This window comes from Pholis gunnellus (genome assembly GCF_910591455.1).
Source record: "Pholis gunnellus genome assembly, chromosome: 9".
Lineage (NCBI taxonomy): Eukaryota > Metazoa > Chordata > Actinopteri > Perciformes > Pholidae > Pholis > Pholis gunnellus.
The window spans coordinates 23,668,069-23,683,369 of record NC_136535.1 but is presented as its reverse complement, the minus strand read 5'-3'; the positions used below and the strand labels follow the sequence as shown (position 1 = coordinate 23,683,369).

Genomic DNA, 15,301 nt, shown 5'->3' with positions numbered 1-15,301 from the left:
GGGCCTTTTTTACTCCAGGCGCGCTCCACCGTGTGCCCGGCCTTTGATGTATAACACACCGCCGCTCGCCTCTCGGGCCGGGCCCCACTTGTACTGGACTATCTGGGTCCTCCGCAAGAAGGGAGGAATACAAAAGGAGAGGAAGAGTGCTTTCTTTCCTTCTCAATCACTAATAAACTATTTGCGACTGATTGTTACAGCCTTTCATTCAGCTCAGGATCTGAGCTGATGTGACCGACGTGACAAAGACATTTTCAACTCGAGCACTCATAGGAACGGCCCTCGTCAGGTCTGCTAAGTTTAGCTCAAACAAGTTAGACGTGTCATTTTCTTTTGGCCTTTCCTTGCTGTTGATCGGAAGGAAGCTTTACTCTGTGAATGCTTCTTTTGTTGTATTTGTCTCGACCGACTCTGAGTCACAGAATAGCTCAGGATTTCTGTGAGAGAGAAAAAACAACCTAGTTATGGCCAATGATGCTGGGACTCGCTCGCGCTGATCGTCTGATAGGAGGGAGACCCCTCGTAGAGACAGACGGACAGACGATGAAGAGACGGAGGCCGATAAGGTGGCGTTACCTGACGAGTCCCCCCAAACACACATACACACTTCTTCATCGTCTGCTGGATGCTGCGCTTGAGCTAATACGGAGAATGCCTGTGTTTTGTGTGTGTGTGTGTGCGTGCGTGTGTGCGCGCTAAGCAGAGAAGGTGTGAAAAGTCTGACTTCTAATTCACCTCCCTCTGCATACGGGTTAATTCTTCCTTTCCATCCGGCTTACTTAAGATTTAAGAGAAGGGGGGGTCTGAAGTGGCAACAGATGCATTAATGTGTGTGTGTGTGTGTGTGTGTGTGTGTGTGTGTGTGTGTGTGTGTGTGTGTGTGTGTGTGTGTGTGTGTGTGTTATTGGAGGAGGGACCTTCCTCAGGTTCAAAAGCCTCTCTAAAGCCCCATGGCTGTCACACACATGCAGGCTGGTAATTGTTTAATCGTTTCGAACACTTTCCTAATCCGAGCACACATTTGTAATATAGCGATTACAGATTCTCCACTCAGCTGTGTGTTTGCAGTTTCTCTCTCTGAACACACAGGAGCTGTTGGGGGGGGGGGGGGGGGGGGAGCACATCTTCAAAACAAACAAAAACAGACTGTTATCAGGCTGCGATCAGTTCAGACAGGCGGTCAGCAAAAGCTCTCTGTAAATAAAGCAGTTTATTCTCTGCAGCGGTCCACAAGGGGGCAACGTTTGTAGGCCAAATGTGTGACATCACCAGTGAAGCCGGGTCCCAAATCCACACTGCACACTAATTCTAAGCAGGTTTTACAGCATGTGATGCTCTCTCACTTGAAAAGTGACACATTTGAAGAAGGCGGCGAGCTCATCATATACATATCCTCAACCAACAAAGGGAGGTTTAGTCTGCATACTCGCATCTATTTAGAGCAACCGATTATTATTTTGCGTGACACAGGTGCAGCTTGTTCAGTCCAATTTATTCCACAACTGCCCAACAGCTGCAACAGTTGAGAACTCAAACACAAACATTAGGACATTTTAAGATAGAAGTTCCTTCAATTCTGTCCTTTGTCACAGTCAACATCAGTGAAAGAAGTTAGTCCACTAATAATAATCTAATTGTTCTGGGGTATGTTGTTACACAGCTTTGGTGATATTTACCTGACGCTGTAAGGACTTTAGTGACCAAAAACCACAGAAGAAGAAGAAGAAGAGACGGAAAAGGTGAAGAAGCCCTTTGTATGTACATAATGTAAAACGTCTCTGTGTGCTCGTGGAAGATACTTTAGCGTTGCACTTGATGAGTTCTCCTCACTTCTCAAACTCCGTCTCCCCTCGCTGGTAGCCACATTGTGGTAATACCAAACACGCCCTGCAAATGCTCATAATCACCAGGTGCTATTAGATGGCCAAACGGGATTATTTCTTCAAAAGAAACATTAGCTGCTTTGAGGGAAGGAGTGTGAGGGATTGGGGCTTGCTGTTCCCCCCCCCCCACCCCTAATCTGGCAGGAGACCCCCACAGTCACACTCCTCCACCTGGCTCCCATTACCCCGCCGCAAATCCCTAATCCCTCCGTTTGTTTTCCCGGATGAGACCGAGAAGAATGGAGGAGCGGGGAGGCGGAGGAGGAAAGGGAAGGCAAGGAGTCGGGGTCATGGGTGATGCTGATAATGGTGATCTGACAGTTATTTGCCAAAGCTGATTTGCAGCTGCTTAATCTTTGTTAATTTATATATCTACATTTATATTTCGGTACTAGAAAAGTGTTTCTCTCTGTGTGTGTGTGTGCGTGTGTGTGTGCGCGTGTGTGTGTGTGACTGGCCTCGGCGGCCTCCGCACTTTAATAAAAGTATTGTTTGTGTTTCCCCTGATTGGGAACACATTGGGCCTTGGGTCGGGCCCTGCCGGGGCTGGGGGTCCGGGGTCTAGGGCAGACCGGGGGTCCTGTTCTCCGGGGGTCTCTCCTCTGGTCCTTCCTCCTCTCTCCTCAGAAGTCCCGTCTGCTCGGGGGGCCACGAGGGGCGGCGGGGTCGCCCCTAAGAAGTGTCCCGCCGCGGGTTGACCCCGCGCTGCCTCTATCGGGGGGTAACCTTAGTCCTCTCCTAACGGACCCCCCCTCCCCACCCTGCAGGGATGTAACACACACACACACAAGCCAAGTCACCACACAGGGTGATGAAATACACGTGCGCACACAAAATTCACATACCCGGGCATTGTTCTCTTTGAACCAGACTGTTAAATACACACATTCACACCCTCTTGTTCGCCCCATACACAACTTACACACACACACACACATCACCAAAGAGACCATCATGCAGGTCGAGCCCAGCTCTGCCTGTGTGTGGCTTCGGCTTTGCTGTCTTGACGACGCCCCGTGTTTGAGATCTCCACGTCCGATAGTGTTAACATGATCAAATTCATGCTGTTGGAGCCGTGTAGAAGAGAAAGTGAGATTAAAATAAAAAGAGAGTGGGATTATGAAATAAGACTCAAAAATATAAACGGCGGGATGGCAGATAAAGGACGCGTGAGGACGAGGGAATGATTGTGAGAGACGAAGACAGAAACCCGTGGCCCCACCACACCTCCACGCAGCACGAATAACCAACACATGGACGCTTTATTAGCTCATGGAGTCAACGGGCAGCAGCGGCGCTCTGACATGAGCTCATGTGTTTGGACAGATCTGCTGAAGGGTTTAAGACCAGTACCGAAGCCTGATCTGATCCAGAGATAAAGTCCCTCAGTAAGAATGAGAGGAAAACACACACACACACAGCCAGTGTGAATGAATGGTCAGTGGAGAGAGAGAGAAATGTAGCTTGTGTACGAAGGAGAGAGGGAGAGGGAGAGAGAGAGAGAGAGAGAGAGAGAGAGAGAGAGAGAGAGAGAGAGAGAGAGAGAGAGGGCCTCGTCCTGCGTAGAGACTTGAGGAGTGTAAGTGAGTCCTGGGAGACCCTCCGGACATCGAGTCTATGATGGGTGTGTGTTGGCAATGATGTCAGTGTGAAATACAAAAGTGCTGACAGATATGAGAACAAAAGTCACCATGGACCTCAGTGTGTGTGTGTGTGTGTGTGTTATTTTAAGTGGCTGCATTTTATGAATGAATGCGACATCTGTATGAGTGTGTGTGCAACACATGTAGTTTGTATTCTAAGCGTGGGTGCATGCACAGCTCACATTCCACTTTAAATGTATTTATTACTCCTCTCGTGATTGGTTCATGTTATCAGGCTGAAATAGTTTTTTTCCAGAGTTCATCTACTTTCAGCGGTTACACTCCAGACGTCACTTTGTGCTCAATTTATCTGACAGTTTCTCTCAACGTCACTCAGAACTTAAAGTCTTTCAGCACTTCCATTTTTAGCTTATTCACTTTTTTTTGTGAACTGTTTTTGCGCTAAGACGCAATATTATTGTTAAATATGGATTATTAAAGCATGTTCATGTTCTAGTAGAAACCTGAAAAAGAGCATTTGTCTTCTTTTACTATAACTATGCGAAGGTTTTTATTCAGAAACTCTTGCCAGTGAAGTGTGATATGTCTCTAATGTAAGTTTCTTTGTCTGCGGAAGTCAGTTTTTAAAGAAAAGTAGAATATGACACATTACTCGTGTATCAAGGAAATGTAACCTAAATAGAGAAAAAGGTTTTTTCCCCCACTTGTTTTACCAAAAGTGTTTCCACAGTTCAGGTTGCCCTGTATCTTATTGTGGTATTCCCAGTTTCTCCATGCAGTTCATATGGAAGCAACATAATAATAAAATTCAACTTTTTCCACCAAAGACATAAATACAGTTGCTCAACCGCTTGCAGTACTTCCTCCGCGTCTCACATCATTTTACATTTAACTTTTTGCACGTTTGTCTCGGCATTATTGTACCATCGCATGTGCGCAGACGGCACACATCAGAACCAGATCTGAACGGCCGGTTCGTTGCCAAGGCTTTGGTGCCCAGCGTGGTGTTGCTTCCTGCAGGAAGAGGGAGAGCGGAGGAAAGAAGCAAAACAGGACATCTTCAGATCTGTCAGGGGAGCAGCCCCTCTCCTCTTCTCTGCCCCTGGGGGAAAACACAGCAGAGGAAGCGCTCTCTCTCCCTCCTTTTCTCCCCCCTTCTTCTGCCCTCGCCCTGCTCTGCTCTCCCCGGGAGTTCCAGTACTCCTCTTTTCCTCCGAGACGCGGAATCAAACGCTGATGGATGTCACCTTGCAGGATCTCAAAAACTGACAGCCGCTGTCAGTCAAGACTGTAACTCGTCATTTCTGTGGGACTACTTTCTGTTAGAATACTTATTTTGTTTGGGGAAAAAAAACAGAAGTTCATTAATAAAAATTACATTTCACATCACAATAAATGGCACTTTTTGCTCACCTAAAAATGCACTACGTAGCACTTTTAACACCGATTCTTTACCCTCACATTACTAAGTCAAGACATGCATATATGAATGAATTACAACAAAGTGGCAGCCTTCATCTCGTGTTTTCCTCTACGGTATGATGTTAAGTATAGAGTTTATTAATCAGTATTTGCAGCAATTACAAATGTACTTTTATCTGTTGTTTAAATCTTTAAAATAATATTCACAGTAAAAAATCATTAAAACTGTATTCCTCAGAAAATAATTTTTACAAAACACTTTATTTAATGATGACTTTTTTGGGGGCTTTGTTAGTTAAAGTTTCTCAAAATTACAATATTTCTCATTTTACTTCTTGTTGCGAAGAACAAAACATGTACTTAATTTGCAAGGACGTTAAATTGACTTTTACCTCCTGCGAGCACTGCGCAGTAAAGTCACGTGAACATGTAAAATGTGAATCTATAAATTAGACCTATTTTGAAAAAGAATGCCTTGTAAAAAGTAAGTAACTAGGTGTTTATGACCGGAGCCAGAGCGGAATCTATTGTGTTCCAGCTGGAAACAGTAACTCTAAACTCTCCTCTCATCCCCTAACCCACTCTTAAACCATTGTCAAGGTTACCACAGCCACTGTATGTGGTGTGTGTGTGTGTGTGTGTGTGTGTGTGTGTGTGTGTGAGTGATTTAGCCTCTTCGTGAGTGCTCTTCCATGGCCTGGTTTTCCTGTTTGTTATTGCGGTTGTGACGGAGGCAGGAGAGCTGGAGTTGGGGAGGTTTGTGTGGTGAGCTGTGTGAAGGCGGACCCGACAGAGGATGACACTCCGTTGGCCGAGCGCAGTGTGTTCTGGTATAGCGTGTGGTTCTTTCCAGATCTCGCTTTCAAACTGTAGTCACTGGGTGTGTTTGAAGAAAGCGACGGCCAAATTCAAAGTGAAGAGCCTCTGACTCAAAGTCACGTCGCAGTACTCGACTGTCCAATTGTTTAGTTTGTTTGTCGTCATTTATTTCACTGAAAGACCTATTTATTCCCTGAACAGCCGAAGACGTTTCCATCGGGAGAAAGAAAACGGTGCTGCGGCTTCAGAAACGATGCAGATTCAAAAACACATGCAAAAAAAAGATCAAATACATACGGAAGCGTGATGCAGAAATCCAAAAACAAATGAAGACACGCTGCAGATACAGAAACAATGCAAAGTCAAAAACACCAAAAACAAATGCAACAGGAGAAACGCTGCACAGCCAATCAACACAACGGAGGTTCAGTTACAATTTCACAAAAGAGCAGCTGAATCACGTAGCTTGCGTTCGCTCTTTTATGATATTGTAAACGGTCAAATTAAAAAAGAAATACATACCTTTCTGCTTCAATACCAAACACACTCTCTTGTCTCGTCTCTCTGATCCACGTACTGGAGAAGATGCAGCGTTTTTCTGATCAGTTTTTGACTTTGCATCGTTTCTCTATTTGCAGTTAATTTGTTTCGGGTCTGTGCATCATTTCTTTTTCATTTGCAGCACGTTATCCTTATTATTTGTTATTCGCATGTGTTTTTGAATTGGCAGTTGTCTCTGAAGCCTCAGAACGCTCGTGTTTCGGGGCCGTTGTGGCGTGTTGGTACTCGTCGGCCACCGTACGCACACACTGTGCACCGTGGCGGCACATTAAGCCGCGATGCACGGGAGCCATATATCTTACAACGGCTTCTGTTGCACCAATCAGTAAGATTGTCATTAGCAAAGTAGCATAGCATGGACCCCCAAGCTATAATGAATAATGAGGAGATGGAGAGATAAAGGAGCAACACATGAACAGTACAGACCGCTGATGAGAGAGAGAGAGAGAGAGAGAGAGAGAGAGAAAACAAGCAGAGAGACCATAATGGACAGCTGGTGTTCAGTGGAGACTGCCTGGCTTCCCGTTGCTCTCTTTCCGTGTGGCGATTAGATAACATCTCTTACCTTATTCACTGCAGCCCACATGCACTCTGCTCTATTGTACACGGGCAGGCTGGCATGTTGGGGAGAGGGAGAATAACCTTGCCTGGTTACCTCTGACAACACTGCGGTTCAAAGGGAGGCTGCAGGGAAAGAGAAACGGAGTACTTCTTGTGTTCAGGCAAAATAGTTTAAGAATGGGCCCGAATGGGTCATTTAGAAACGCTCTTTAACCTTTGTTTTAGTGTTTGCGATTCAAAAGTTTCAAGTGCAACAAAAGAGCCTCATAGATGGGTAACACATCCAGCATGTCTGATATCATTCCCCATCAGGCTAACACAGACCACCGTAGCAGAGTTCCACCCCCAAAGCACCGCATACGCAGCACCACCTCTGCTGTTCTGCATCATTAACACTCACACACACACAGTGTTCTCACACGCAGCTCAACTGTAAAAGTCCCTCCATTCACCTCTGATTCCTCTCAATCTGTCAACTTTTGCAGAATCCCCCGCCCGTACAAAGGGAGTGTGCATGAAAGAATACAGAGTGTATGTGTGTCTGTGTGTGTGTGTATGTGAGCAGTTAACAACGCTCCCCTCCCGTTCCTTGTCAAGCCGACGCTTTGATCTGTCTTCAGGGTGTCAGCTGGCGGCCATGTTTGTTTGCCCAGCGAGGTAGGCTACCTGTGTAATTACCTCTAACGAAGTGACTTGTTTTGATCCGGCCTGAAATCTAATCCCCCGGGATGAAGATGTGGAAACGGGTCTGAGGTTACTTGGGAATTTTGAAGCGTGAGCGCCGGCCGTGGCTGCGACTAGTTGAGCTGTTTCAAGGGTGAAGAAGGTTTTAGTTTTCGAGGAAGTTTATATTATGAGGAGGAAAATGTTGGCTTAGCGCTACTTTGGCTTGTCACTGTTCTTTTCTTTGCATCCACCCACCACCTCACCTTCTTTCTCTCTTTTCCTTCCCCTCATCTCCCTCTTTATACCTCATAAATATACAGTATACGCACACACACACACACACACATCTACTTGTTGACTCAAACGCTCTCCCTCAGCTCGAACACACTTACACACACACATACTTCTGCTCCTGTGAATCATTTAAGCCCTGGCAGCAGTTCAAGAACAACCTCAAAGAGAATGTTGTTGGCAGGAGGCTGCAGTACTTCACCTCTCCGTAAAGGTTAGCGAGAACACAATGTGTTCCTCCTCTGCTCTGTCCTCACTCTCCTCCTTACTCTCACTTATCCTCTGTCCACCTAATCTGTTCTGTGCTCTTTCCTTCATCCCGTCACCTCATCTGTTACCGTCTATTCTCCTTTCAATTTGTTTCCGTTATTGCACTTGCAGGCAAATTATTGTCCATCGTTGATTTTTGCATTTTACATGCCGACAGGCATTTTTAACCAACATATGTTTATAAGCAATTTCTATTAAAGTGAGTGATAAAAAGTGAAGCATGCAAGTTATATTCTTGTTTTTTTGCTGTGTAATATTTTCCAAAGATTTCAACTTTAAAACAGAAGAGTTATCTGTGATGTTGTATGAGAATAATTCAGAATTTGTACTAAATTCCGGTCGTCGTTGCTTGTTTTAAGTTGACTACGTCCATGTCAGAGGAGTGACTGTGGAAGGCCGTAGAGCTTCCCATAGGCTTCCTGCAGCCGATAAGAAACGTAAACAAGCCGGGGCCACCAAAGAAAAAATACACATCACCCCTCTGCACTGGAGCTAATGAAGGGGTGATGGTAGGGGGACGACTCACACACAATGATCTGAGTGTTTGAAGGAGAGGGGATGGACGGTACAAAGTAAGTAAGTGACCCTCACACACCACCCGCCGAGCATCCAACCTTAATAAGGTTTTTCTTATAGGTGCACATACGTACATGCACACACCTCAAAAGTGAGAATACACATGTGTTTATGTCTGTACACCCCCCCCCCCCCCCTTCCGCATCCCTCCCCGAACCTTAATCCATGCAGGCGGGGATGTAAAGGAGTTGGGGGGAATCTGGTGGTCAGTGTTTATTTGCTCTGTCTCTCTCTTCTTTCTCAGAGGAAAAAGAGTCATGTTGGAGACGCCACATGAGGGCTGAGGGTACATCCTTCTTTTTCCTCTGCACCTCATCCCTTTATCCCACCACCACCACCCCCCCCCCCCCATGTCACCCATCTCTTTCCTCTCATAAGGATTCCATTGAAGAGAGGCAGTGTCTTGTTGATGTTTAATCATGGAGGCGAGCCAGATGCAAATGAACCAGAGACCAACCCGGAGAGATCAAACTGGGACAACCGGTGAGGAATCCCGGCAGATGCGCCAATGCAAGACTCAAACATGAACGCATGCGTTCTAACACTTACACACTTACACACTATTACTTATCAACGCTCATTAACGCCTGCATAATACCTCAGGTAAAATGCAACCAGTAGCAAGAAAAACTACAACAAGAGAGCATCAAGGACGACAGAACTCTTCAACAGGCTGCTTGACACTTAATATGGACCAACGTTCCATTTAGCTGCTAAATTAATCTCACTCTGAAGTGGCTCCACTTGATTTTTTGCTATACTTTTAATTCATCATTAACTTCTCCCTGGAGAGTTTTGGTGCAGTTGATAATCATCTAATCAATCCTATACAACCTCCTGGAATTAGATAATCTCTTCATTTTCTAAAACGTATAATTCAACTAGCTTTATCAGAGGATGTGTGACACAGAATAGAGTCCAATTAAATGTGTGCGTCCTTGTGATATTATCTTTAAACAGCATGGTTTCCATTGATTAAACAAAAAAGGCAGTAGACTACTATTTTATCATGACAACTTAGTGTTTGCAAACTCGATAATAATAATTATAGCAAGTTCATTTTAAAAGTTTAAATACTGCAACTAATACCACTATTTCTACAAATGATGATAATGAGAATAATAATATTTTCCTTCACAATTGTTTGTTATAATAGAGTATTGTTATGATTAGCTTACATTCAATTATTTTATGAGAGTTTATTGCATTTATTTTTGCAATTAATAATGAGTAACTTATGATGGTTATAGTAATTATGGTTATTATTATTATTATACAATGTTAAGATAAATAGTAGCTCTCTCACCAGTTTTCTGTCTGGTCCTATACGCGGTGGCCGTGTAGGACTGAAGCCTCTCCAGCCCGGGTGGTGGTTCTCCGGTCCCGACCTGACCCGGTGGATCCGTCCGCCGCATTCCACCCGCACGCGCTATCATAAACATCCTAGTCCTGAACCTGCCAGGGCAGGAAGTGCGCGAGGACAGGAATTCCACTCTTTCATATTGCATTACGTCCCGTCGCAGTGATGGCTCTTCACTTTAGGCCTGTGATAGGCTGCATGCACATAATGTATACATGTTACATCAACGCAAATGCTTCTTTCATATCAGTGTGTATCGCAGTGTGAGGGGCGGCCTGTCTGATCTTTTTTTTTTTTATTGGAGCGATTATTCGAGATGTGTTGAAGGATTTAGAGGATGTATATTTATCTAAGAATAAAACAGACTGTGAGCAGTGCTCACCGCTGTGTCAGTCGTCTCATGTCTCATCTAAAGACATTTAGAAAGATAAGACTACACTATAGCATGCAGATCTGTTAGAATTAAATATCAAGTCAAATTTGTAATTACATATACATATATGACCGATTTGATCATGGTGAAAATTATGAATAAATTGTCTGAATTTTGAGAAAACGTGTCAAAAATATACTTTGGGTGCAAAGCACATTTCCATTTATGAGCCCATATTACACTTAGCAAGTAAGCATATTTTAGCTATTCAATTAGCCATGAGTTGCTTTTTTATTGTTAGTTATTTCGTGTTTTATTTATGAATGTATTTGTTTGTGTAGGCTATTTGTTTATTCCCTATAATACCAAAAGCCCCTGCCTAGGAAAAAGAGGCTATACTATCAAATTAACATTCCTCAGCGCCTCACTGAAGCCCACAACCAGTTCAAGTTTCAGGCTCCTTGTTTTGTTTACGGATTGTCGACATGCTAGTTTTTTAGCTGTTGTTGTGACGTGACGCGCGTGCACTGCGGCAGCTCAGACCCGGGGAGGTTACAGGTAATGAAGGAGGGGGGGGGGGGGACATATTTAACCTGACGCATATAACGGTGGTGCTCGGTGGTCGTTCGGGTGAAATAGGCCTCTGTATGTTTTAATTAATTAGTGATGTTTGGGAGGACATCTTGGCCTACAATTTAACGGGAATATTTTCTAGCCGCTACACAATAACCTACAGACTTTGGAATAAGCTAACACACAGAGCTATATGTACTGTTCTTGGGGACTTTTTTGGCTACATTTGAGCATTTTAGCCTAAAAGTAGGCTAGCTCATAGGCCGGTTGCACTGCATCCATTGCATTGTCATTGCAGGTGTAATTAATGACATTAATTATGGCCCTCTTCCGTTCAGGTTGGCCAATGGCCTGGAATGTGTGCCTGCTGGCTCACTGGAATGACTGTGACTCAATAAATAGAATGAGAGTATGATTAATTTGATATGTGTTCAACCTGCTGTGACATGTTAAAATGGCTGCTGTGAAGAGGGCCTATTACAGTGTTTTTTAGGGTGATGTACGGGGACCACCAGGGGTCTTTGAAGGGGTTAAGAGGGTCCTCTATAAATTGAGAAACATTAAATGATGACCAGCTAAACGGACGTTTATATTGCTGGATAAAGGGAACAATTTCAATTCATTTTTAGATGTATTTTTTATATTTTAGTAGTTCAATGCAACTGTTATAACAATCATATTATTATTATTATATATTATATCAATAAACAGACGGTTTTGATATTTAAACAACATGTCACTCTGAAAGGTCTTCCCTCAATAGTTTGTTGGGTGATTCTATTTTAGTTTTTTCAGTGCAGACGAGAAGACCACAGACTTTTTTTCTCTGGAACAATAAAAGAAGATAAACAAATCCCGAAATCATGATGTGAACCGAAACACACAGACAAAGGGGCTATTTTGTGATCTACTGTTTCATTTCTTTTTGGACAAACTTACAAACCACCACCGTAATAATGCCTTTTTACTAACACCACAATTAATCCAAACAAACTAAAGGTCTTTATTGTCTAACCAACTGGTGTCCTCTGTCATAAACAAGCATCCATGCAACAGCTATATGAAAAACATTATTATTGGTTAAAAAAATGTGTAATCATTTTATTTATCTACAAATTCGTGGTTTACCCCCTCGCGTGTCATTTGATAGCAGCATTAATTAACACATTGAATGATGTAATGCTTCTACTAAGCCAAATACTTGCATCGCCGTGGGCATATCAATGGTGTTGAGATTATCGGGAAACGTTCTCCTTCTTAAACATGTGAGGAAGGAGAAAAAAAGACACTGAAACAAGAAATAACATCGCGCCGCAACGCTCCGAGCTGCGAGTCTGTGTTAATTGCGCGATGAGAGATGGTTCGGCTCTCGCCGCGGTTCAGCTGCTGCGGGACCGGGTGCAGGGTGATGACACACATGCCAATGCTGCTCCACCTGCACGGACTCCCAGAGCACGGAAATACACTCCGCGGAGAAAGCCGAGGGGACCCTCATGGGTGGCCCCGGAGAAATGTATACCTCTCTCCGTGCACTTCCCCTCTCTACGCGAGCTCATTAAGCAGCACTGTCTATCTAAAGTTTTTTTTTTTTTTTTTTTTTTTAGACCATGCGTTTGCAAATGTGCTTGTCTCCGAGAGGAGGAAGTGGGAGCCTCCATCGCGTGTAGTCAAATACATTTGGTTATATGTTTGAGAAAAGCTGGAGCGAAGCTTGTTGAAACAACCGTTTGTCTAGACGAGACAATATATTCTGTCAGGTGCTGTATTTCACATTTAACATATGTGAAAGATTGTAAACCTCAAATGCAAGATGCAAACATTTCTAAAGATATATAATATGTAATTGTTTATTCTAAGTATTTAATTTTCGTTGTGCAAGAAAATATTACAAAATATATAATGAAAGGCTTGTTTGCTGTAAAGCCGAGAAAGCAAAACAAACGATGATTTATGTCTGAAAGCCTTTTATGCATTTTAATTTAAATACCTATTGTAATGATACAATCCCAGCACTGGGAGTTTCTCCCTTTTCCTTTTATCCCGTTTGAATGCAAATATAGTTCCATCTCCATAGTTTGCTATTTTGAGCCGAGTGTTAAAAAGAGAAGATTATTGTTTCACTCACTGTAGGCGGAACTCAAATACGCACAAATCACGTCGCACGACGTCGCGTTGGAGTCTGTCAGTGGACGTGAAAAAAAAGAAGAGGAAAGGAAAGGGTTGGGCTTGCTGACACACAAACCACAACTTGGGTTGCGCCTCCATCAGAAACCAGTTTAGAAAAATCCCTGTTGAAGAAAGAGAGAGGGAGGTCTGGTGCATGTCACCCACTGAGCCGCAAAATAAAGTTCTCGCTCTGCGCACTTTGGAAGACAGCTTTCAATCCGCGGTGCATCCTCTGAGGTTCTGCAACATTTTCGCTGCTCATCGAAGTTACGAGCGCTATTAATTAAGGTTTACTTTCTCCGCATTTTGGGACTGGACTTGTTTTTGTTTTTTGGTGCGCGCAATGATGGCCACTTACCCGAACCCGGAGGATGACGCAATGACCCTGATGATCCACGACACCAACACCACAAAGGAGAAGGAGCGACCCAAAGAGGAGCCGGTGCAGGAGAAAGTCCCGGAGAAAGCGGATCCGTCCCAGAAGCCGCCGTACTCCTACGTCGCTCTCATCGCCATGGCCATCCGGGAGAGCACCGAGAAGCGGCTCACTCTGTCCGGTATTTACCAGTACATCATCACCAAGTTCCCCTTCTACGAGAAGAACAAGAAGGGTTGGCAGAACAGCATCAGACACAACCTGAGTCTCAACGAGTGCTTCATTAAAGTCCCGCGGGAGGGCGGCGGGGAGAGAAAGGGGAACTACTGGACCCTCGACCCGGCCTGCGAGGACATGTTCGAGAAGGGGAACTACAGGAGACGCCGCAGGATGAAGCGGCCGTTCAGACCTCCACCGACGCACTTCCAGCCGGGGAAGTCGTTGTTCGGGGGAGACGGCTACGGCTACCTGTCCCCGCCCAAGTACCTGCAGTCTAGCTTCATGAACAACTCCTGGTCGCTCGGCCAGCCGCCCACCCCGATGTCCTACACGTCCTGTCAGATGGCCGGCGGCAACGTGAGTCCGGTGAACGTGAAGGGTCTGTCGGCCCCGTCCTCTTATAACCCCTACTCCCGCGTGCAGAGCATGGCGCTCCCCGGCATGGTGAACTCTTACAACGGCATGAGTCACCATCACCATCCCGCGCATCCCCACCATCCCCAGCAGCTGAGCCCGGCCACTGCAGCACCGCCTCCGGTCTCCTCCGGCAACGGAGCGGGCCTCCAGTTCGCTTGCTCCCGCCAGCCCGCGGAGCTCTCGATGATGCACTGCTCTTACTGGGAACACGAGACCAAACACTCGGCGTTACACACGAGGATTGATATTTAAAGTTTACCCAAATGGTCTGTGTTAAAAAAAAAAGAGGAGTCTTGAGAGGGAGAGTAAATTCCTGTGATTTCAAAAACAGAACCAAGAGTATTTTTTTGTTTTTCTGAAGAGACCATTGTTGACGAGCTGTGTGGGTCCAGCTGACATCCATATGTGCCGATGGAGAGGTATGTGCGAGTTGATGTGGGGAGAGTTTTACAAAATGGAATCGGGAGGCAAAGAAGTCCCCAGGACACACCGGGACACACAGCACAGCCTCCGGGAGCCATTTTCGTGCGCCGGTATTACACTTGGACTGATGGCCGTAACTCGGTATTGTTGTCATAATTGTGCCTTTTATGAAAAGAATGATTTTCACGGGCATGGACATTGCTGACATCGCTTCGGCTGTGTGTTACTGGTATGCGTAATGGTTTCTCTCAACTTTACGCACGGCCTATCCCAACTGTTGCCAAATGAAACGTGGACATAAGATGCCCTAATTAAGTCAGTGTTTTTAATGTGTAATTGAATCAGAGCTCAATTTGGCCCTCTTAACTTGCACTGAGCAAGGCCTGCACGGCGAAACGTCACCTCCTGCGTGAACTCTGTTGGGTTAAAAGGTGAACGTGTGGGGAGAGATCCAGACTGCCAGCCATACAATTCAGGGTTTTTCATAATTATTGATCCCACATGTATGATATTATTTCCAATATGACGCCAGCCAGTGCCAGGTTTTGGTAATCTTTCTGATTATTATTATTATAATTTTTTTTATAAACGTGATTAGCTATATTGTCTCATTCATGTTGGGGCCATGTTTCATTTTAATTAGCACTTTTCCGTCTTTTCTAGGTTTGTGAATTTCTTAATAAACTTGTATTTCTTAAAGTAATACAGTGGTCATGAAGTAATTGTTGTTATGCTTTAGGC

The 15,301-nt window shown here is 44.7% G+C and overlaps 1 protein-coding gene across 1 annotated transcript; it reads left to right on the top strand.

Annotated features, from left to right (window-relative positions):
• Positions 1-13,468: 13,468 nt before the first annotated feature.
• foxl2a (forkhead box L2a) lies at positions 13,469-14,389 on the top strand (the record flags this gene model as incomplete). Its single annotated transcript, XM_079166577.1, has 1 exon — positions 13,469-14,389. The coding sequence occupies one exon, from the start codon at positions 13,469-13,471 to the stop codon at positions 14,387-14,389; it is 921 nt and encodes a 306-aa protein (XP_079022703.1).
• Positions 14,390-15,301: the final 912 nt, after the last annotated feature.